Below are 23,069 nucleotides of genomic sequence, written 5' to 3'. Positions count from 1 at the left end.
TGCACGTATGTACCTGCTGGTCTGGAATGTGCAGGACAGTGTGGAGCCTGTCGCTGTGCTGCTGCCTCGACTCCTCTTCGTAGACCTGGTCTCTTTCAGCTTGCTTTAATGCCAGGAACCTCCTGATGGTGCACAGGTTCTCCCACAGTGTGCGGTTCTCAGGGCTCGGGCTCTCTTTCCACCTGAGCAGCTCACACAGCCAACCCTGGAGGGAAAGCACAGTCTGTTTCCTTCTCCGATGAAAAAGAAAGTTTTGACCAACCCAAGAAGAAAGACCTGATGTATGTGATTGTTTGTTTGTTTGTCCACTTCTGCAGTCACTGTTTTTGTCACTACGTTGTGTTTGCTGACAAATGTGTTGCTAGTTGGACTGAACACTGTACATCAGATACTCAGATATCTAATTTAGCACATTCAGTGGCTTTCCTCATACTCCTCTGGGTTCCTAAACTGATTGGAGTCACACACCGCTGTGTACAGGTACCTGACTTATTCAAATATAATCTGAAAAAATCATACTGTTTATTGTGTTAGAATAGAAAAGAATATAGAAAGAAAAAAAGCAGAAGGAAAAGGTCTGAGGGGAGCAGTGAGTGTCTGCAAGTCTGCGTGTGTGTGTGTGTGTGTGTGGATTGGATTATCTCTGCTAGGCTGACCCAGGATCTGTCACCAGCTGTTGTTTGTGCGCAGCCTTCAGCCTGGAAATTAATGGTAATAATGTGATCATCCCTCCATCATCTTGTCTATCTTTTCCTCCATCTTGCATCCTTCTGTTCCTCCTTCTCTGCTGCCCCCCAACTCCCCCATCTCCCATCCCTGCTTTATCATTTCAGACGTTTTTTGCCTCTCACACATTAACACACACTTTCTCTCACACACTTCCTGTCTGTGTTGGTAATAAATTACTCGCATGAAGTGTTCTTAAAAAGAAATGTGAAGGCATTTAAACTCGTTTTGAAACCATCCACTTCCTCTCTGCCTCCCCCTCCCTCTACCTCCGTGGCAGACTCCGCTTTGATCTCGCCTTCGATCAGCCGCAGTGTTTATCTGAGGATGGAGACATGATACCACAGCGGGTAACCAGATACTCCACACGCCCCCGCAAACACACAGTCACACACCTGCATGCTGTGCCCTCATCAACTCCTTCAAAGATCATCAACCCAGCCCGGAACTGTGTACAAGGATGTATTACACCAGGTTTGTGTGTGTAAACTGATTTTTCTCTGTTGAACAACTGAAGGCAAGAGTTCAAGAGTTTACCTCCAATCTGAATGCAAGTTTAGGCCACCCATGTGGTTAAAGTGCTGTAAGATAATCAAAGAGTGCATCTTAAAGCACTTCACTTGTTTCATTGGGACTGACCTGACTTTTATTGGCAGCCACTTTGGCGAACAGAGCCTGGGAGACCTTCGCCCTCTTCATCTCCTGTTGGATGTCTTCGTAGATCGCCGACGTGATGTTCACCAGCGAGTCCAGCTTCAACGGCAGCTCTGCACCGGTCAGGACGCACTTCGCCTACACAGAGCAGGACACTGAGATGAAACTTAGAAATACTGTAGAGGTTTTTTATATTTACATGGTTACATAAAAGGTGAGATATAATGCATTATTCATCTCTTTTGTGACAATTCTCCTTTATTACTTACAGAATATCCATACTAAGAATTACATGCAACATTATTGCAAGAATAACAGTAACAACACATAAACTGTGATGAAAAAAGTGGAAAATTATAGTGATTTTGTATATTCACTATATGTTATATGACATTCTGCTGGCTTACATAGTATGCAGTTTAAAAGCCAATGTGAACGGCTGTTCAGCTGCTGGTAAGCAGTGGATCGTTTTGGATTTTGTGCAGCCAAAATTTCACATTTGAGGCCCTAAACAGTCAGCGCATATTGGCTCCCGTTACAGCAGATACAGTATCAGGTAGAATCTGGTCTTACATGTGTTCCTATTATTGGGTCCACCCCTTTATGCATAATTTTCACATTCATGTTGTAAAACTTATTGAAAGTTTCTAATTTATAGCTAACTTGTCCATAACACACTGTGCAGCTCTGAATATGTGCGCAACTTCATCATGAACTCTAGACAGAGGACACATTAAGACAGGAAATAATTTTAAAGATTTGTTGCTGTGTTTAATAATTTTTTTCCTTCTAATTTGCGTGTGAATTCACTCTTTTATTACTGCATTAAATAAATGTAATTTTAATGTTATTTTGCCGCTTTCTTAAGACTGGTCTTATTTACACTATTGTCATTTGTGCATGTTTGTGTCAGTGTAATTTTGTGCAGCAATCCAGACTGTAACAGAGTTATACAAGTTGTATAAAGTCTGATTTATTTCTCTCACTGCCCCACATGCAGAGCTGGTATTACTCCTTATAACTGTGCTGTCCTGTGTGTGTGTGTGAATCTGTGTGTATGTGTGTACCTGTGTGTGTCTGTGTGTGTTGGTGTTGGAGATGTGGATGGTGGAGTGGTTGTGGTTGGCGTTCGTGCTCCTCTCTCTCTCCTCCTGATAGATGCGGTCTCGCTCGCCCTCTGGCAGGTTGAGGAAGTTCTGCATGGCCTTCAGGTTGACCAGCAGCGACTGTGAGGCCGAGCGAGGATCCTCCTCCTTACGAAGGATCTCTGACAGTAGCCCCTACAGCCAATCACACACAGTGTTACTCACAAGGTGTGAAAGTCATTGCATCATCTCTGGAACACAGTAAGATCATTTTATTTCCATTTACCTGTGTGCGGTTAAAAGCCACACGGGCGAACACGGCCTGGGAAATGCTGGCCCTCTTCAGCTCATTCCTGACTTGCTGGTATATGTCGAAGGAGACTTCAGCCCCTGAGCAGTTGAGGCTGGGCTCAGTAGTGGCCCCAGAGCCCTTGCATGTCCGTGAAATGGGCGGATGGTTGAGGAACCGCTGGTCGACTGCCTGTGGGTGCTGATGGGCGAGTAGGCGGCTGACTGCTAGCTGCTGGTTGATTAGGTGGGCCATGGCGAGCTGCTGACGGACAAGCTGTGGGGACAGGAGCCCGCTGTGGCCCAGGAGAGGTGAAGCCTGCGGACGCAGTGGAGGACTGGGGTGGTGCTGGCTGGTGGGGTGAGGCAGACAGTGAGGCTGGGTGGAGGTCTGAGAGTCCCCGAGGCCACTCTTGATGGACAGAGCTCCCGGTCCGCCCAGGGTGCCCAAATGGGTGGGGGAGGGTAAGAGAGAGGGAGGACGCTGGCTGAGGACGCTCAGGTCCAAATCCCTCTCCACTGTATCAACACACACACACCCCACATATTTCAGAAAATGTAATTTATTAAATTTGTTTTTTAACCAATATCTGATTCATAAACCTTAACATGCACTCTAATTGTACATGGATATGCAGATTGAGCTTTTAACCTCTTCCATTCATTCTGTCACTGGATTCCAAAACTCCAACATGGAGTTGCATTATATATATAATATTTCACTAGAAAGTCGTCAATAAAAGATGAACATACCTTTTATTTCTGACTTGTCCTGTGCTGACCACATCTTCTCAATATATTCACCTGAGGGGGAGGGGGAGTAGTTTGTATATTGAGAGCCCTTCATTTTTCCTCCCATCCACGTGCCCGCGCGCGCACACACACACACACACACACACACACAATGTATTTCAAAGCAACAACTAACATGACATGAAATCTTCCATCCTTCTGTTCTCACACCACTAACACAATAACATTCCTGTGTGCCGCTGCTGCCTAAATTATTAATTCAAATTAATTCAAAGTGCCACATGTTCATATCATGTCTACTGCATGTGTAGCCTAACTGTATTGGTTATCCACAGTTCTATAAACATGGCTTATTGTGAAGGGGCGGCACAAGTCAAAAACAGAGATAAGGCCAAAGTCTTCATAGCATCACAAAGGACTGTGCTGTTGAAACCTTTCTAGGATGTTTTTGTACACCGCAGGCTGGTCTAGTGGTTCACAGGATGATCTCATAACCTCTAAGTCTTTGGTTTAGCGTAGCACTGAAGTCCCATTTTCACTCACGATCTCCAGATAAGATCAAATAACTGAAGAATGTTCCCTCTTTGTCACCGCATTGAACTTTTCTGTTCTCCTGGATTTTAACGGCTTCTCTGCTCGTCTCCGCATAAATCTGCTTCTTATTTTGCTTCTACTGGGTTTGGTTGAGAGTCACATTTTAGGTTATTAGGGGAATAAAAGTTCGAGTGAGGTTTGGCAGGGCTTCAGGTTTTTACCTTCCCAGTGTGTGTGCGTAGAATAAGTATAAGAGGAGCTCTTATTCCTGGGTTTTCGCGGTGTGTGTGTGCGTTGGGGGGTTGCTGCTGTTTTCCATTAGGAGTTAAGAGCATTTAGTTTTGTCATGTGTATGAGGGGTGACATTAATGCAAACCATGTGTGACAGTTCCTTCCTACTGAGAGCTGTCACTGACAGACGTCTCATGCAGCAGATTAGACACATACAGGCTGACACGTGCTCGTACACATACAGGGGGTGGACAGAAGAATGGAAAAACTTCATTAAAAAGGATCACATGTAAAGCAACTAAACTGCAAAAACAAAAGGCAGCCAGGCAGGTGAGTCGTATTAAGTCGAGCTGTGTCAGTTTTCAAAAGAGCTCTGACAGTCTCCACCTTTATAAGTTTCCAAAGAAGCATGAGGCAAATAAAGTGTAAACAGCTGAACAGTTGATGGGTTAGGTGCAGGAGGGTTGGTCGCTGAAACTGTAAAGGTTTTTAACAAGGCAGGAGATTTTAACAAGGAAGCTCGTGCCGTCAAACTGCTGGATGGATGGACACTTGACTGAACAACAAAAGTTACCAACAAAGTGAAGCAACACCTGTAACAGACTGCGTGCGCACAAGGGCCCAGATCTGCGTGCGCACAAGAGCCCAGATCTCCCTGTGAGCATGTGTTGGAATTTTACAATAGAGATTTCTGTTCAGCTGTGGTCGCCTATTTATTTACATGTAGGGCTTCGACTTTTCACTTTATACTAAGATCAAATAAGATTTGATTTAAGGGGTGAGACCACCCCAAATAACAAAAACTTCCTGTGTTTTCTCACTTGTCTCCAGCTGTATCTAGATAGTTTTGGATTTATCTGCTGAGGTTTTGAGATATGTGTCTCGTTTCTGATATGTTTATCTCCAGCTGAATACAAATAGGAGCACAAAACCTGCAGCTAATGAGTCACTCTCCGCCCAAACAGATCTGTATATCAGTTATTTGACCATCCGGTGCCTTGTTCAAGGGTAGTTTTTGGTACATAGGGAAAGCATCACTTATTCACTTAGCGCCATAACGTTATCCACTCCTGTTTCATCCAAGGAAAATCCACTGGTACAGATATATAACAAAATGTATTGCTCTTAGACTTACAAAATGGATGAGTGTAAGGTGTAAGAGTTACCTTTGATGCGTTTGTACCGCTTGTACCAGCGTCCAAACTCCTGGCATTTAGAGGTGGAGACGTTGGCATAGTAGGAATTGTTCACTATCGCTGAGATCATACTCTGACAGAAAGAGAGGTTAATAACACATTTGAGAGAAATAAATGGACAATAAATACAATTACTTGAACACTTTCATTACTTTATTATTGATTATTGATGGTTAGATGGGATTAAGACCACATAATAACATAAAAGGAACTCTGAAATGTGAGAATATCCAGCATCATTAACCTCAGAATTCTGACTTTACACTCAAAAGTGAGAAATTCATCTAAAAACTACTCTAACGATTCAACCCAGAGTCAGTTTATGAAAAGCCTGTGTATAGTCTGAGGAGTGGCAGTGCCTTGAGACTGGGTGATGAGTTTTTATTACAGAAACTTGGAAATCTCAGGAGAGGCTTGACTCACTACGGACTTATTAAAACTCTTTGCTCACCCGCCCTTTCCCAACATGCACTGCGGTCAGTTCTACAGAACAGGAGATGCACACAGAGTCCAAAGTCCACAAGAGTAGCGAAAGCTCAACATGGGAAACACTGAGGATCCAAACTCACATGAGTCAGGCTGCAAACACACACCACCCACACACTTCCCCTAATCACTAATTACATCATGACTAAGTCCTGTGTATAAATCACAAGTCGAAATGACACACTCTCAAGTCAAATGAGTGTAGGGTGTGTGAGCAGGATAATTGAGGTGTGCGTGTTTGCATCCTTTCCCATGGGACGATATCAATAAGTGTGTGTGTGTGTGAGAGAGAGATAGAGAGAGAGAGAGAGAGAGAGAGAGAGAGAGAGAGAGAGAGAGAGAGTTACTTAGTGTGTGGTGAACTGATGATGAAACCACATGTGTTTAGAGAAAATAATTAGCTGCATCTCTGCTATCTGTGTGTGTGTATGTGTGTGTGTGTGTGTGTGTGCGTGCGTGACAAACAGAATCAAACCCAGATAAACATTTCGCTCTCCACAAGGAATCTCCTTACTTGCCAATTGCACAAATGTTTAATGAAAAATGAGTTATCAATAGCCTGTCACCTGTCAGCCAAAATCTCGGAAAGTATGAATAAAGAACTAAATTAATTTGAATTTTTGGGTAGATTTCCACAGAGTACTACCACACGTGATCTTTTAGCAGAGTATATGAAACTAAAACTACTTTCAAGGCATTTAATACTGTTTATGTTAATATATTTTTTACATCAAACCCAAATTCTTGCACATTTGTTTCAAGGATGTAGTGATTTCTTCACACCATCACCAAGGTGAAACTGATTGCTGTTTCCTGATTTCTTCCTCGTTTGCAAGACCGCTTCCAGACCAAGTGTACATATAAAACAAACATGCAAAAATGTCTGAACGACACCTGTGTAGATTTATTTCAAAACATAATTACCATTTTTAATAGCCATTTATTATTAGCATTTGTCATTACATTTTGAATTTGACCAACTAACAATCAGCACATTTTTCCAATTAGTTAAAATAATTGTTAGTTGCATCAAGAGGTGCATTTTGCTGGGGCTGAATAATCCAGACATTATAGATATTTATTGTGTTGCCACAGACGTTAAAGAGCTTCCCTGCTCCTCACTATATTTTTTATTCTCAAGTTCCTTTCCAAACAAACTGGAAACATGAAACACATTGCCTCACTTGTGCCAGGACTATTCACTCTGGGTGTTTACAACAGGTGTGTGAAATGGAGACTTTGTGTACTGTAGCTGCTGTGGCGCTGGTGGGAACTTACCTGGGAGAGGGGACACTCCTTGGCCAGTGTGCTCTGGTTGGTCTCTCTGAGCAGCTCTTTGAGGGCGTTCCTCACTGTGGCGTGGGTCCACTGCTCAGCTGGAAGCTCCTCGAGCCGCGCAAAGCTACGCATGTGAAAAGCTTTGTTGTTATACGCCAAATAAAACTTTCATTCACTCAGGCCAGGGCTGTAGGAGGCTGTCACATTGCTAAAACCAACCAACAACCTGCTATAATCATTATGTACATTAATTTAAAGGAGCAGTAACAAGCATTTTGCTGTCAGAAGTATTTTCCCTGTTTTCAGCATTGTTTTCATGGCTTTTTATTTGTCTTTTTAAGTTAATTATCCTGTTGAAAACAGGCACCTTTTTCCAGAAAAAACGCCTAAAATAACATACACAAAATGAATCAGGAATAACTCCTCAACCATTTGGCCTAGATGCATAATTCTGGTCTCCTTTGAAAAGTCAGACGCTAAGGATCCATTGTATATTAATATATTTATTTTACTATTACAGACTACATGGAGATGCAATTAAGAAAATATCTGATATTTTCATCCTCGCCTGGTAAAAAAAAGCTATATTTTAATGCAATAAACCATCAAAACCATCATAAGGAAGCTTATAATGCAACTGAATATCTTCTAATATACCTAGAATGCAATTGTAACTGTAAATCTGATGAAAAAAAACTAAAATACAACAGTTATACAACATTTTCAAAATATACCAGGCGAATGTCCATATTTAGGCACTATTTACTGTTAAAATGTTGACTTTTATCGGTAGATATCTTTAAAACACATTTTCTGTCCATACAACCAAATTCCAAATGACAAAACATTGAAATAATGATAAAAACAGTGAGTATTCATCAACAATCCCTTAGACTCGGAGCAACAACATCGGCGTAAAAGTCGACTACAGCACCGTTGCCCCCGGTACCGGGGGCAACTGTTTTCAACAGGTTATTATTTCTGCTTTCTTGTTGTGCCTGCCAATAACAATCCATACAGTAAGCTGAACTTGCTGCATCAGAATGTATTTCAGAATTGACACAATTACAGTGCTTAAACTTTAAAGAGGTGGTATTATGCTCATTTCCAGGCTCAAAATCCTATTTTGGGGTTGTGCCAGAACAGGTTTACATGGTTTAATTTTCAAAAAAATCCACCATATTTTTTGTCATACTGCACATTGCTGCAGCTCCTCTTTTCACCCTGTGTTGAAGGCTTCATTTTAGCTATGGAGTGATACATCTTGTCTCTAAATGATCTTTCTTGGGAGTTGCACATGCGCAGTTCCTAGTTAAGGACTACTAGCCAATCAGAAACAGAGAAGAGCAGGTCAGCGAAAAGACGGTATACAGCTTCGATTCAGCTGTCACAGTAACAACTTTATGTCCAGTTACTGCTTGGAGGGTAGCTAGTGTTTGGAAGGGAGAGGAGAGGTGTGCTGCAGCTCAGTGTTTTTCCACTGGTGTTTTTGATGGCGTGTCGGACTTGTCGCTCAACGACTTTCTTGTGACATCACAAGAAAGGAAAGTAAAGGCTGGACTACAAACGAGCTGTTTTTAGGCAGTTCAGAGCAGAGTTTTCTGTGGGAGATGGAAACTTCCTTTGGGGTGGACTTTAGGCTTTTTCACTTTGCAAACCTAGTACATACACAAAAAAGATATATAACTCAATAAAGGAGAGGGAAAAAAGCCAAAAAGCATAATACCACCTCTTTAAATTAACCTATACCACAGCTTGGGGGGCCCTGGGGTAAACACTTGTTGTTTGACCTCTATGGACCCAACCCCCCTCCCACCCCTCCAGTCATGTCCTGTAAAGTGTTGTAATAGTAACCACTGACGAGGGGAAAAAAGGAAACTTTAACTTTTATGCTGATTTTTGTTTGTATGATGAGTCTAAATGAATGATATTAAAAACCAGTCCATAATAACAACAACTAGCAGCTTAGCCCCATCTCATTCCATACCATATCATGTGAAATAAACCTAATACACACACACACACACACACACACACACACACATGGCTGACCTGTGCAGTAGGATCCGCAGTGTGACCATGTGGTAAACGTCCAGCAGCATGTCAGCCACTGTTGCCTCTGGAGCGTCTGTTAAGTAGTGGATGGGCATCGGTTTCCACCTGCCCACTTTAATGATGCCTGGGGAAAACAAACCAACAGGACAACAAATGCACAATTAAATCACGTTGTCACCGTCTGTTTAAAAGCATTCATCTAAAATAAGAATACTGCATTGTTAGAATCTAGTTTTCCTGTTCTTGCGTTTTCTTTTCGACGTAAACCTAACCTGCTTGTGTTGTGTGCGTTGAGGAGCTCTCCCAGTCTTGGAGCATCACCATGGGGTTGAACATTCCCCGGGCCTTCCCACAACCATGACTGGAAGTGCAAATCTAAACAGGCCTAATCGCGTTAGGATCTGCTAAATCAAACACAGACCCTGCCTGGGCTCGGCCTGCCAGCCTCAATCTTTGTGTCAAATTTGTGTGTGTGTGTGTGTGTGTGTGTGTCTTCGTTGCATGAGGATGGTAGTGATAGGGGCAAAAGAACAAAGCGCTCTTGGGTCTCTACAGTTGATTAATCAGAGGAGAAATGTAAAACCAGCTCAACATTAAAGACTGAAGCAGGCTGTGAATGAGAGCGGCGTTTTGATGTTGATGTACTGAATAAATACTGTGAGGTAATGTTTTCTTGTCTGACAGCACAATATTTCTTCTCAAAACTGGCAGTTATTGTGTGTCCTGCAGCTGACTTTGCTTTAAAAACGATTGTTAATACAGTACTTTCACATGTCATCAGGTTACTGACATGAAGATGCAGACATCCTTTAATATTTCAAACTCTCCCCGGCCCAAAATAAATTCAGTGACAGAACTAAAAAGTTATATCGTCAGTGCGATGAATATTTTAGCATTAAACAGATTAATCAAATCTCATTTTACCAACCAACCCACAATTATCTCTAGAGCCCAAATGCCATAGATTGAAATGGCCAATATTATCAGCTGATTTGATATCAACCATATCAGTATCTTGTATCTTGCTTACATGTTGGCAACTAGATAAAATGATCTTGCAGTACAAAAATGCCAAAGAATTGTTTTGGGTAATTTAAAAAATAGTGGATCCATAACATTGTTTGTCCAGAGAGCACATTGGAAGATGTCCCCCTCACTACAAGTACAGTACATTTATTAGTGTCAATTCTTTAATGACACAATTTAAACGATCTTCATATGTTCATGTTAATCTTATAATACTTTAATAATCCTAGAGGAGAAATTTGTTAGTCCTCTTTTCTTAAAAAGATTAATCTGCTTTCATATGTTGCCCACATCTCCCTTTTTTTTCTCCACAGATACAATTGTATTGGCATTGTGCTCATTGGTGGTGCCTTCCCTAGTTGAAAAACAACAGAGCTGGATGAGACTGACACAGCTGTACAGGTTGCTGTATGTCAAGTTGCAGAAACTCTTATTAAATAAACACAAATTTCTTCCAATGTTATGAAAATGTTTACTACTCACAACTCACTCCAGTTTAGAAATGATGCAGGAATATAAATGTAAGATTAACATTGAAGCATTAAAACAGCTTTCACAATAGGAAATGTAGGCTATTTAAGATATTGTCCTATATTGAAATATTGTTCCTTAAGACAAGGTTTGGGTTATTTTAAGATCCTCTAGTGGTTTCCAGCCTTAAAACATGGTAAACCGCTATCTTTAAGTGAGTAATATCCAGTGTTGGGCAGTAGCATCGCTACAAGTAGTACTAATTTAACTACATTTCTCAGTAGCTTGGTGGTAGCGTTGCTATTTTCTGAATCAAATAGCTTTTCAGTTACAAAGCTCTTTTATTGACCTAGTAGCGCGGTAGCTTCCACTCGCTACATTTCCCCAAGAATTTCTGATGGATCAGTAAGTGACGCCACCGCCACACACGGACCTGTATGTGCAGCCGGCAGAAGCGCAGAAACCTGTTTCCATGAGATGAGCTCTCTCTCTCTCTCAAAATAAAAATGACCTAACTATAAAATATAGTTGTAGATAATATAGATGTAACTAAGCTACTTTTAGAAGAGTGTAGAGTAGCTAGTAGGTTAGCTCACTTCATTTTCCAAGTAGCTTGCCCAACACTGGTAATATCAGAGAAAGCTTCCCAAAACATGTTTTTAATTTAAAGTTAGTTTGAATTTTTGCTCAGTAATTCACCTAAGCCCATGTTAAACCCAGAGCAGAAACCAGATACTAAATAAGAAATAGCTTCTTTTTAATTAGCCATAATGTTCAAGTTAATTAAAGAAAAATCCCTGTGCCAGTTAAGAGTTTAAAAATACTTGTCCAGCCAAAGTTATGCAAGATGCAATTCAATCGTAGAAGAAAATAGAAGAGACTCTGTATAATTTTGGTTGTGACCACACTGGGGGAAAATGCATGACTCCAGCCAAAAATTATTTATTTGAAAAGAAAAGGCTTATTTCTCAGAACAAAACCTAGCCATTTGGGGGAGGCAAGGGGGGTCGCAGGGCGTCGGCCGCTCGGTTAGAGTGCCCTGTGTTTACGGGACACACCAGGAATGTCAAACTGCCCTACTCTGTGTTTGTGTGAAGGCTGTTGTTTCATAATTGACTGGATTCTGTCTGCCTTCTTGGTTTGATCTCAAAAGGATGAGAAAAAAAAGGTTTTGGTGCTGGTCTGAGACGTGCAGATACAGACTTATTGTTTAGGTGGGTGAACTGAAATCACAACAGGAGATAAGTGTTAGAGTGATGAGACAGATTTATCTTTAAAATACCTTCCTGGTAAACAACTTCTCTGTATTCATTGCACCCATGTGGCAAACCCCGCCCATCTGGAAACCAGTTATGTTCTATTCAGCTGCTGCTGGAAATAATTAATTACTCATCAGTTACCAAACAAAGTGTTAAGACAGACTGAAACATGAGATGTTTCCCATTAGCGTGTATTAATGGAAAAATTTGGATACCTATGTTTCCCAGTTGTGGCAGAGGCTGGGGAAGTTTTGCCAACAAATGAGAGTCAACTAAATTTGTTTTAATTCTTGTTTAATATGTAGTCATCAATAACTATGACCAATGACATCACTGAAGCTTGGGATTTGGGTTCACTGCTCGCCCTCATCTTGAGGCCAAGAAATCCTAATTTTGTCAAAGTGGAGGAGGCCTGGGTGGAGCTGAGCAGGAAGTGGAAACCACCCTGGCTGTCAATCAAGCAAATATACCTTAAAACAAAGTTCTCTTTAAGCCTTAATATTTTCTTGATGGAGCAACTAAAGTTACCACCAGAATACATTCTAAGTTGTGAATTTAGGTTATAAGACCCTGATTTATTCTGGATTAAAGTTTGCTTTTCTAGACACTGACGGTTGTTCCTTTGACTTGACACTGTCGCACGTGTTCTTTCCAAACAGGATTTCTTTAATGCTGTAATTATAGTGCACTGTCAACATTTGCAGTGTGTCCTCTTGCTCGTATGGCTGAACTTTGAGCCTTTTTCATGCAAGGATAAACTATACTTAAACATCTGAATCCAGAAGAAGGGATTTCTGAGCAGATGCATAATTTCAGGACTAAGGAGTACCGTTCCCTGCAGATCAGCCCTTCATTAATGTGGGGCGTAGTTATCAGAGAATGCACAACATAGTATACACCGCTAAAGACATTAAGAGTTTGATGCATGTGATTGAGAGAATAAGACTAGTGAGTTTTTGCAAAGGTTTTAATTAGAAAGCAGATAAATCTCTAATAAACTTGTTTAATGTGAAGAAAAAGGATTTATTGTAGTTTTGCTTAATATTTAAAATAATTAATGATTATACTAATAATGTGTCCACTTTTTAAAATAAAGTTCACTGAACTGAAGAGAGCCTGAATATATTGATTCTACTTACCACTTGCCTGTACAGCTGAACTGTGCGAGTATCCCAGGGCCACCAGTGCTGTCTCTACCAGCTGTGTGAAGAGGACGTCCTTACGGACCAACACAAATTCAGCATTACGGTCGCCATGCCCCTCACAGTCACCAGCTACACCCACATCTGCATGCTCCACCACACAGTAGACTGGGATCATCAAACCTAGCAGACAGACAGAGAGAGTTATAGGAGAAGAGGGTTAAGCCCTATTAGGCCCCATTGGGACGAGCCTCTTGTGCGTATGTGCTCCTTGGAGTAAACAGGAGGTTGTGTGGCCCAGATCTTACCAGTGTTATGTGGCACATGGAAGTTGCTTAATGTTTTCCCAGATTTATATTCTCCATATATGTTTATTTTTTGGTTTTCCTGATGTTACTTCTTTTTTTTTTTACCTTTAAAGGGTTACTTTGGGTTTGAGTTCTCATGTGAACAACACTTTATATCAGTTTTAGATAAATGGAAGACAGGGTCGCCCAATCTGGTAAGGCATTCCTGGGGCTAAATGCATCAGATACAAAAAACACTTCACCAAATAATGCTGGATATCCTGCAGATAGCTGATGAATCCAGCTGTTCGTCAGAGCAGCAGCATCATGGTCTAGAAGTTAGTTAGTTCAGACTGTACGTAAATGACAAAGAAGTAAAAGCAAATTGGAAATCCAAGAAGAGTAAATGTTTCAAATGAAGGGGTGAAACATTTTCTCATCCTTTGCCTCTTTATTTAGCTGTGGTTGGGGGTCTATAAGTTACATAACTAGCGTTGCTAGCTCCTGATTTAATCTCTGGATCAGTTTGGAAAATGTTGGGGGAGAAAGTGAAAGGGGGATCCTTTTTACTCTTTAAGCGACTACAGTGGAGGTACAAAGCATCTTAACTGGTTCGGTGAGTCGGTCCATTCTGTTTTCACAGTTTTCACCGAGATAATTCAAGTAGAGTATTTTTTAGTTATATAGCCCAATATCACAAATTTGCCTCAAGGAGCTTTACAATCTGTACAACATATGACACCCTCCTTCCTTGGACCCTCAAATGAGGAAATTACCCTTGAAAAAAAACGTTTTTGTGTGTACAGAATAGACTGACATAAGCTAAAATTTGCACTAGTTTGTCTCTAGAACTTTTATTTGTCAAAGTGTACACAAATCTAGAGAGGAGGAATTGTACTGTTTAAGCTTCTTCTTTATCATCCATGTTTCAGAGTTGTGAAACAGCATGTGTGTGAAAGGGACTCCTACAGAAACCAAAGCTGACTGCCACATTTTTCAACTCATTTCTGTCTGTTCGTGATGTTTGCCAATGTTGCTTCAGTATAGCTGCTTGGTGGTCTCGGTAGGAGACTCTGGTTAAACTGGGCAGCTGCCAGTGTGAATGTAAGGCAGTGTAGATTGTACAACTGTATTTGTGTTTGCACCACATATTAAAACCCACAAGGAATAAGACTTGTTCCCAGAACCGCTCTTAAAGCGCTTTCTATATCATTTAGCACTCAGGATCGATGCCATAACTCACAGTGGTGAGACCGATTCCTGTGCGTCGGTCTAGACACGGGCAAGTATTGAGAGCTCCTCCTAGCCTGGAACCATTCACACCCATCCAGTCCACTGCTCTGTCCCACAGGAACTGCTAATTAACAAGCTATCAATCCTCCTCCTGACGAGGCAGCGACACATCGGCCGGAGCCAAACCACAGCAGCATCAGGCACGCTATCAGCCAATAAGCCAACCACTCAGTGGAAGGGTGGAGGGAGGGAACCCAGCCGAATATCTGTGTGTGTGTGTGTGCTGTTACAATGTTTGTGTGATGATGCATGATGATGTTTTCAACTGCATGAGAGAATAATGGGCATATGTGCGTGAGTATTTTCTGTCTTCGGTATTTTAGAGTGTACATGCTGATCTGTAATACCAATGCACAATGTGTGTGTGGCCACCAATACCACAGACTGTAGACACCATCATTGTTCACATGTCCTTGGTAGACTATTTGGCAGTGACAGAAGTCTTTATTCTAGCATTTTAGCACATTTTGTAATGACTTATAGTACACTTTATTAATTCTCTCACAAACTTAGAACCACTGCCAAACTTGAAAGCAGGGTGAAAAGCCATGTTTCCTCCAAGACATTCATGGTGTTCCACAGGTTTGTACGTACAATAAGTGATGGAAGTAGTTGTGTCAAAAATAAAAAGGTTTGAGAGAGAGAAGTTCAGATGCTGCCAACTATCTCACAACTACCTTGCACGAAGTTTGTGTCACATTGTCGGTTTCAGAGGAGTAGGATTTGACATGTTTGATTAGTCCCCAGGCTGCCTCCGATTCATAATTGGAAAGGTGTGGATGAAGGGGGTTTTCAGATGATGTGCATCCAACAAGCACTTGGACAGAGGCATACAGACGCCCACACATCATCTCATAAGTAAGAGATTTGTTAGTTTAATATTACAATAATAATTGCAAGCATGCTCTGTATTCAAGTAGTACGTGTGTGTGTGTTAATGTCCCACCTCCTAGCGGTCTCAGCAGTGTGCCGTTCTGTCTGGTTCGCGGAGCTATTGGGCTGCCATTGACCTCCGGACAGCTCAACTTGCATGGCGGGGGGCCACTGGAGGCAGGGCTCACCCCTCTCTCTTCCGGGCTGGCGCTGTCCTGAAGGCCGGGGCTCTCTGTTCCCATGCCCGCACTTCCGCGCTGCTCCATCCCCCTGAAAACTCCAGGGGGTGCACCCAGCCCAGTGTGTGAAGCTGGGGGGAAACAGGGGCACTTGCTTTAATTTTTAACATGACATACAAGGTCACACCAAGGTACACTGACAAGGACACTCAAGTGAAGTGGCAACACCTGATGCAATCTATATTATTAAATGAATTGGTCACTACAACCCAGATTGTCCATGCAAAGTCCCAGTTCTAAAAGCGAACATTACATGCAAGAATAGCCTATACTACCTTATTTTCCATTGGGTGAAAATGGTAGTTTTCCCATTAAAATGGCATTTGTTCTTTTTTCCCCAAAAGTATTTCTTTTTAGAACTTTTTGATTTTTTTGGTATTAAAACAGTTAAAAATAAACGAAAGAATCCACAGAATTAGTTTTTTGAGTGCCTTGTATATCCCTGAAAACAGATGATCATGTGTATTTCACCACTTTTAAGACTTGAGTTAGAGAGAGATGGGGAGTATTTACTTACTTTATCATTAACTCTTCCCCAGAAGAAAACTCAGAACTGATATAACTAAAACAAGTCAACATGTCACTTTTGTTGTTCAGTTTGTGTCTAACCAACCCGGTGAACACGTTTCTTTGTTATACACGTTGCTACAAGAGAGGCAGGGACGACCACAGCAGACAGAGAGCCAAGAGGCATCTGGGACAAATCACAGGTCAACAAATGGCGTTCACTCAGACTAAATACAGACAAGTATAACATTCACTGTTTAGACACAGAGGAGTAAACGACACGTTTTAATGACAGACGTGAGGGTGTTTAAGGATAGTATGAAACACTGCAGGCAAGAATACAACCAAATGCTTATGTTCTCCTCTGGACTGATTTTATTCCACTTCAGCTGTATGCTAATTACATACACTATACTGACAAAAGTACTATGAAAACCCCAGTCCTAATTTTTGGTAGGTGCAGTTTTTTATGGTGTGGTCTTTAAGGGAAATCTTAATGCTACAGCATACAATTTTAGACAGTAATTAAAAAAACAGTTTGTGTTTGGCTTTTTCCCCTTTTCCTCTTTCAATATGACAATACCCCCCTGCACAAAGCCAGCTCCATAGAGAAAGAGGTTTTCCCAGTTTGGGATGAACTAGAATGGAGCTTATATTAATGCGTATGGGTTTAGAATGTGTTGCTGTCCCATTACTTTGGTCCATATAGTGTATGTCAATGAATGCTAATGAATGCACCACTTGTTACATACAGGTCTTTTTTATGATAAAGGTGGTTTTAACATCAACTATGTGTGTTAAAATCATGAAGATATCACACCAGAAAATCATTTTATTTTATCAATGTGCTAATTTATGTGGCAAGGTGTTTCAAGTAATCAAATAATCTCATTTACATGTGAAACCTGTGGTTTAGGTATGACATTCCTGTCACAGAGCTACCATGATGACATAAGGTGAGCAGACTACTGTGAAGTACAATAGATATGATTGTTTTGGTTTTTTTTGCTATACAAATTGACATAACAGGACGTGAGACAAAGAAGGACATGACAGTGGGACACAGTGCAAGACACAGTGCTGAATGACATGAGTGAACAAACACAGACATGATGACATGACACAGCAGGACAGGTCTGCAGTCTATCGTCACTGTGAGGTGGCAGAGACTATTAGATGTTTTTCGGCACTATAAAACCACAACTTGTCGTTTTTGTAAGGGTTAAATGAGATATGTGTTAATACATGAACTTTAAAAGGTACTGGGATTTTGTTTCCCTCAGACAGAGCCAGGCTAGCTGTTTCCCCTTGTTTCCAGTGTTTATGCTAAGCTAAGGTAAGCTAACGCTCGCCTGGCTGTAGACTACTGCATAAAACAAAAACACACACTTCACTTTATACTATTCTATAAAACTAAATAAACAAAACGCAAACATTTGATTGTATTAGCTTTCCTTACAGAGCAAAATTAAACATCAAGTTTTCATGTTTGTTTGGTTTTAGTACCTCAGTAAAAACTATAAAAATGTTTCTTTGCTCTGGTTTACTGTCAGAGAACTCCAAGTTAAACATTTTAAAGTTAGCGAAGCCTCAAAATAAAAACTAAATCTATGAATAGTGTATCCAAAATCTGCAGCATCATGCATGCTATATAACCTCAGCACAGTATATATAGGAAAGCTGTCTGCTCTCTCTGCTTTGTGATTTTCCTCACACTGTGCGGTTTCCACTGGTATTACCGTAAAGCTGGCAGCGACACATGAGTCTGAACCCAAAAGCGACACATGATTATAATAAAACACACGTGCAAAATTAATAGCTGCTGTTAAAAAAGCCTGTCCAACACAAACAACACACAAAAAAACTGACAGTATGAAGCACGACTAGGGCTTATGAGAGAATGAACACCCATTGCAATCCGCCCTTCGTTACTACATTTAGCTGAGAAATTATATGATTGAAATAAATGTTTTTAAGAATTTGCCTTCACACTCATTGATTTGATTTTCTAGCACAGCTTTCCAGACAATCCCTTAAACACGCATAGAAGACAGATATCGAATTCATCTCTGTGCTTCTCATTTCACACTTGGATTGGGATGAAACTGTTACCCATTGACAACAGTTTGGAGCGGGGAAGGGATACCCATTGCTACTCCTGACAGCTCATTGCGGTAGCGTCTTGTCAATCACAAGGTAGCCAAGCCCAAAAGTGTACCCTGCTTTATCTCCATTTTTATTCTAAATGGAACCACTAAATGTACATCATGCTGTGTTGACGAAGACTTGAAATATCAATTGAACTAATTAGAAGTGTTTACTGAGGAAATAAATCAAGTGAGAAAAGGGTAATTTTCTCATAGACTTCTATACAATTGAACTTCTTTTTGCAACAAGTGGAGTCGCCCCCTGTTGGTTCAAGGCACTTCTGCATTGGCTTCACTTGTGATTGACAAGTTGGTTCCATAGCAACCTGTCAGGCGTAGCAATGCCCCCGACCAAATCACTTCCTCTTCTGCCTCCTTTCAAAACACAGTGATGATCAGATAAACATAGTATGAAGACGAGAAGAACAAGGAACCAAGCAGAAAACGGGTTAGGGAGACGTGTCACTGGAAAAGAAACACCGGGGGTGACTTCAATCTCAAAACGTTTTGCACAGGTTTGTTACGTTTTCTGATTGAACGGCATGTTTCCACAAAACGGCATGCAAGGTAGCGCAACGGGCTTTAAGGTATGTTTTCTCCCGATTGGTGCTGCGACAACTTTGTAAACAGGGGGTGTTAAAAAGGCAGGAGAAATCAGGGCGCTTGCATACAAAACGGTTCAAGGCACCATGTTTCCGTTGAAATAAACGTTTTGCTACATTTTGTCGGCGCTGAACTCAGCCCAGGCGTGGCTTTTACTGCTTTCTTTGTCTATAGTGGCTTCCTGTGTGCTCACTGTAGATTTGTCCAAAGCGCCCTCTACCGTGTTGGAGAACAAAGGCAAGTCCTCCTCTGTAGCAGTCCCCAGTGCATCAGCAAGGGCAAGGATTCCTCACAAACGTGTCCTGTTTGACATGTTTGATTTGGTGCAAGTAGAATTAAATGACGTTTTCTATGATGCAAGATTAAATGTCAGTTTTGTAACTAAAAGACCACCATGTTGATCCTGCTGCTGATCTCTGTCCCTCTGGATACAGCTGTCCCTCCCACGCTGCCTTTGCTAATTTACCCATCAATCCTTTATCATAAAACAGATTTAATAATTACCGTGCATTCTCCAGTGCACCAAACACATCTGAAACTTCCCCCAAAAATCTGCTTCCCCTGGTGAGACTTAATTTCACTCCAGGGAGGAAAATAACTACATGCTTTATTTCCATCTAATTCATTTCCTCAAATCAACGCACACCAGACAAGGACACAATGCCAATTAAACTCTTTTCATATTAGCTCAACACAGGTCCAGTCTAGAAAGAAATCCAAGTGTGTAATGATTACATTGCATGTCAACTTTTGACAATTACAGAAACCGCCTCTCTCGCTCCTTCAATTTGTGTTTGGTCTGTTTTTAATAAACACATTTTTGGAATATTTGGGGCGATTAATTATCATCAGTCCCCTTCCCTCCTTCATACTTCCCTCCTTCATACTTGAGGAGACATAAAATGTTAAGGGGGGGGGGGGTCTGTGTGTCTGTATCTGCTAGGTGAGTTTTTTTCAAACTCACAGAGCAGATACAGACACACAAACAGTACATACAGTAATAGGACAACATGGTGTGCCTTGGGTTTTGAGGTTGCTCACTTTAAGCTTTAAAAAGATGTTTGGGAGATTTTCACAGCGGTATTGAAATTCCTTTTAGTTTTTCAGTTTCAGCACAATACAGCAGGACAATGATCCGAAACACAAAAACAAGGGGGTTTTAATTCCAGATTGTTGAATATTCTCGACTGGTCAAGTCAGTCGTGAACTCAAATCAAAGACCAGACTGAAAGCAAAAATCCAGAGCAAAACTTGAATCTGGCTGCTTCACCAGAGAAGATACCAAGTTACAGCTGATGTCAGCACGTCAAAGACATATTGGGCCTTTTTCACAGGAATCATTTTGACTTATCATAGCAGGAGAAGGTGTTAATAATAACATTAATGATGGCTCCACTCTACTCAAGTGTCCCAGTGAGCCATGACAGTGAGCCAGCATGTGCAATAACAGGACCCCGAAACTGAAGCAGCTAAATGGAATTCAGCTTTTGTTAATTGTATTATTAACACAGGACAAGACATGCAGCCACATACCAAATGATGACTCTGATTGGATTTTGTCCCCTGAACTTGCAGGTCTATGTGCAAAAAAAGGGCCCAAACTATTCTTCTGATGTGGAAATTTAAAGTGCCAGAGTACAGGGAATTCAACAAAATATGTCTCTTCCCTCATACTGTCCTTGCAGCATGTAATGAGGAGGCTCCGGGTTTTACCTAATGCAGTTTATCAGTTAATTCAGTCAACTTGCTTCTTGGAACAGGTCTCTTATTATGAAGTTAAAATTCCATTTCACCATTTACAATCAACTTCGCCATAAAAAATGTTTCTTTTTGTAATTTTTGCTATTTGGGATGCCTTTTCTATTTAATTAAGGAAAGTTTGTACATAAGACATTTTATCCTCTCCTTTCATCTCTGTACACATATTGAGATGTGTGTAATAAAGGGCTAAATATATTCAGCTCACTGTATGGTTGTCTCCCATCTTTAAATTAAATCAGTGAATTCATTTATTCTTTTCTCATTTACTCTATGGCTTTCATTCCTCATTCTATTAAGTACAAAGTTATTTCTTCAATTTGAATTCATTCTTTGACATACTCATTTGAGGGTTTAATGATTTAAAATGAAAATTTTTTACTTATTCTTTAACTTTGCTTTATGTTTGTTTTCATGTCAAACGGTAACAATACAGTGATTTATAGGCTAATATAAATACTTTCATATCAGTGATATAGTAAAAATAAAAAGGGGAAAAGACCTTATTTCGATTGGGCCAGTAAAAAGTGTCTCACTCACTCAGACACACATAAAACCACTTCAAGCATCACATTCAGAGGGTGTACAGCCAAGAGACCACACACTCCCAACATAAACTCCCTTCACTTTACTTGCACACATGGAGGCCAAATGTAAAGTCAGTAGTCTCCGACTTACAAATCACATAGAAACACACTGAAAACCTCCGCCTGCTGTACAATGCTGTAGATTCATTTAGGCAGGGTTTAATTTAGGGGGCTTTTGGGTTTTCACTGTAATTAAATTAACTTTGAATTCTCTAAGTATACTAAAGTGGAGTTTGATGACATCCAAGGGGTTCATGGGGTCCTTGAGGTGTTTGCACTTAAAGTAGGACTGGCTGAATTTTACTATAGTTTAGGTCACTGGAAAGTGTGACACCTAAAAGTGTGTGGGCAGGGTCCATGACCCAGAGAGGGTTCTAGGAGCCCTTGAGGAGTTTCCAGTGGTTTTTAAGGGGGCTCAAGGTGTCCTTGAGTGAATTCAAGGCAAATGAACAAGCACGTAGACCAAAAACACAAGATAAGATAAGACAGTGGCCCCTGTTGTGTTTGTCTTGTGTGCAAAAAAAGTGTTTTGTTGAGGAAGGAAAAGCATTCATCACACTTGTTAGAGCTCAAGAATAGACACAGTGTGTTTTGGTAAGTAACACTGAATATAAACATAACTTTTGTTTGTTTACAAGAAAACTCCACAGGGCAAACTACACAGTGAAACCCCACACTCATTGCCTCAATTAGTAGCTGATGAAGAATCTACTTACTGCAACTGTATAGTAATGCAATACAAGTATATTTAATATAATAATAATAATAATAATAATCTTTATTTGTAGAGCACTTTTCAAAAACAAGTTACAAAGTGCTTTAACAAGTGTAAAGACAATAATACCCAGAAAACAATAATACCCAAAAAACAATAATACAAAAACAATACAAGATAAAGAAAAGAGACTAAAATAAACGTTTAAGATAAACACAAAATTAGTAAAATAGAATAAAATAAAAGGGATAAAATAAAGTCAAATAAGATCGGGAAAGGCTCTCCTATAAAAGTATGTTTTAAGAAGGAACTTAAAAGAGTTCACTGACTCAGCTGACCTGATTTCCTTGGGCAGGCTGTTCCAGAGCCTCGGGGCCCTGACAGCAAACGCTCTGTCCCCTTTAGTTTTCAGTCGAGACTCTGGAACAGACAACAGACCTCTGCCCGAGGATCTCAAGGTACGTGCTGGTGCGTATGGGACTAAAAGGTCAGAAATATAACAAGGCGAGAGGCCATGAAGAGCTTTAAAAGTGATCAATAGAATTTTAAAGTAAATTCTAAAAAATACTGGGAGCCAGTGTAGTGAAGCTAAAATAGGGGTAATGTGGTCATATTTCTTTGTTCTGGTTAAAAGCCTGGCAGCTGAGTTCTGGACAGTCTGGAGTCGATCAATAGATTTTTGGGTTAAACAAGTGAAAAGGCTGTTGCAATAATCCAGGCGTGATGAGATGAAGGCGTGTAAAACGGTCTCGGTGTCCTTAAAAGTTAACATAGATTGAATTTTTGCTATATTTCTAAGTTGATAAAAACATGATTGAACAAGCTTTGTGGTGTGCTGCTCGAAATTTAAATTACTATCAAACCAAACACCAAGGT

At 40.7% G+C, this 23,069-nt stretch overlaps 2 protein-coding genes across 5 annotated transcripts in view; one reads left to right on the top strand and one right to left on the bottom strand.

Annotated features, from left to right (window-relative positions):
* Positions 1-23,069, bottom strand: part of LOC123979997 (DNA-binding protein SATB2-like) — a 30,719-nt gene that overhangs the window by 4,979 nt on the left and 2,671 nt on the right. For both annotated transcript variants that reach the window (XM_046064118.1, XM_046064114.1), the window contains exons 2-11: positions 15,711-15,947; positions 13,182-13,367; positions 9,284-9,410; positions 7,232-7,355; positions 5,438-5,540; positions 3,507-3,557; positions 2,752-3,272; positions 2,448-2,660; positions 1,366-1,518; positions 14-205 (exon numbers count right to left, since the gene is read on the bottom strand). In XM_046064118.1, coding sequence (XP_045920074.1) covers positions 14-205; positions 1,366-1,518; positions 2,448-2,660; positions 2,752-3,272; positions 3,507-3,557; positions 5,438-5,540; positions 7,232-7,355; positions 9,284-9,410; positions 13,182-13,367; positions 15,711-15,903 — 1,863 coding nt within the window. In that variant the 5' untranslated portion in view covers positions 15,904-15,947. The remainder of the gene's footprint in view (positions 1-13; positions 206-1,365; positions 1,519-2,447; positions 2,661-2,751; positions 3,273-3,506; positions 3,558-5,437; positions 5,541-7,231; positions 7,356-9,283; positions 9,411-13,181; positions 13,368-15,710; positions 15,948-23,069) is intronic.
* The window catches only part of LOC123980009 (gamma-crystallin S-like), a 15,629-nt gene continuing 11,463 nt past the window's right edge, over positions 18,904-23,069 (top strand). The window contains exon 1 of one of the 3 annotated variants that reach the window (XM_046064132.1): positions 18,904-19,045. In XM_046064132.1, the coding sequence (XP_045920088.1) occupies positions 18,941-19,045 (105 nt within the window). In that variant the 5' untranslated portion in view covers positions 18,904-18,940. The remainder of the gene's footprint in view (positions 19,046-23,069) is intronic. The other 2 variants (XM_046064151.1, XM_046064160.1) reach the window with 2 other exon arrangements.

The sequence above is a fragment of the Micropterus dolomieu genome, linkage group LG01 (assembly GCF_021292245.1).
Source record: "Micropterus dolomieu isolate WLL.071019.BEF.003 ecotype Adirondacks linkage group LG01, ASM2129224v1, whole genome shotgun sequence".
Classification (NCBI taxonomy): domain Eukaryota; kingdom Metazoa; phylum Chordata; class Actinopteri; order Centrarchiformes; family Centrarchidae; genus Micropterus; species Micropterus dolomieu.
Note: the sequence above shows the minus strand (reverse complement) of the source record. Positions and strands in the feature narration are given on the sequence as shown.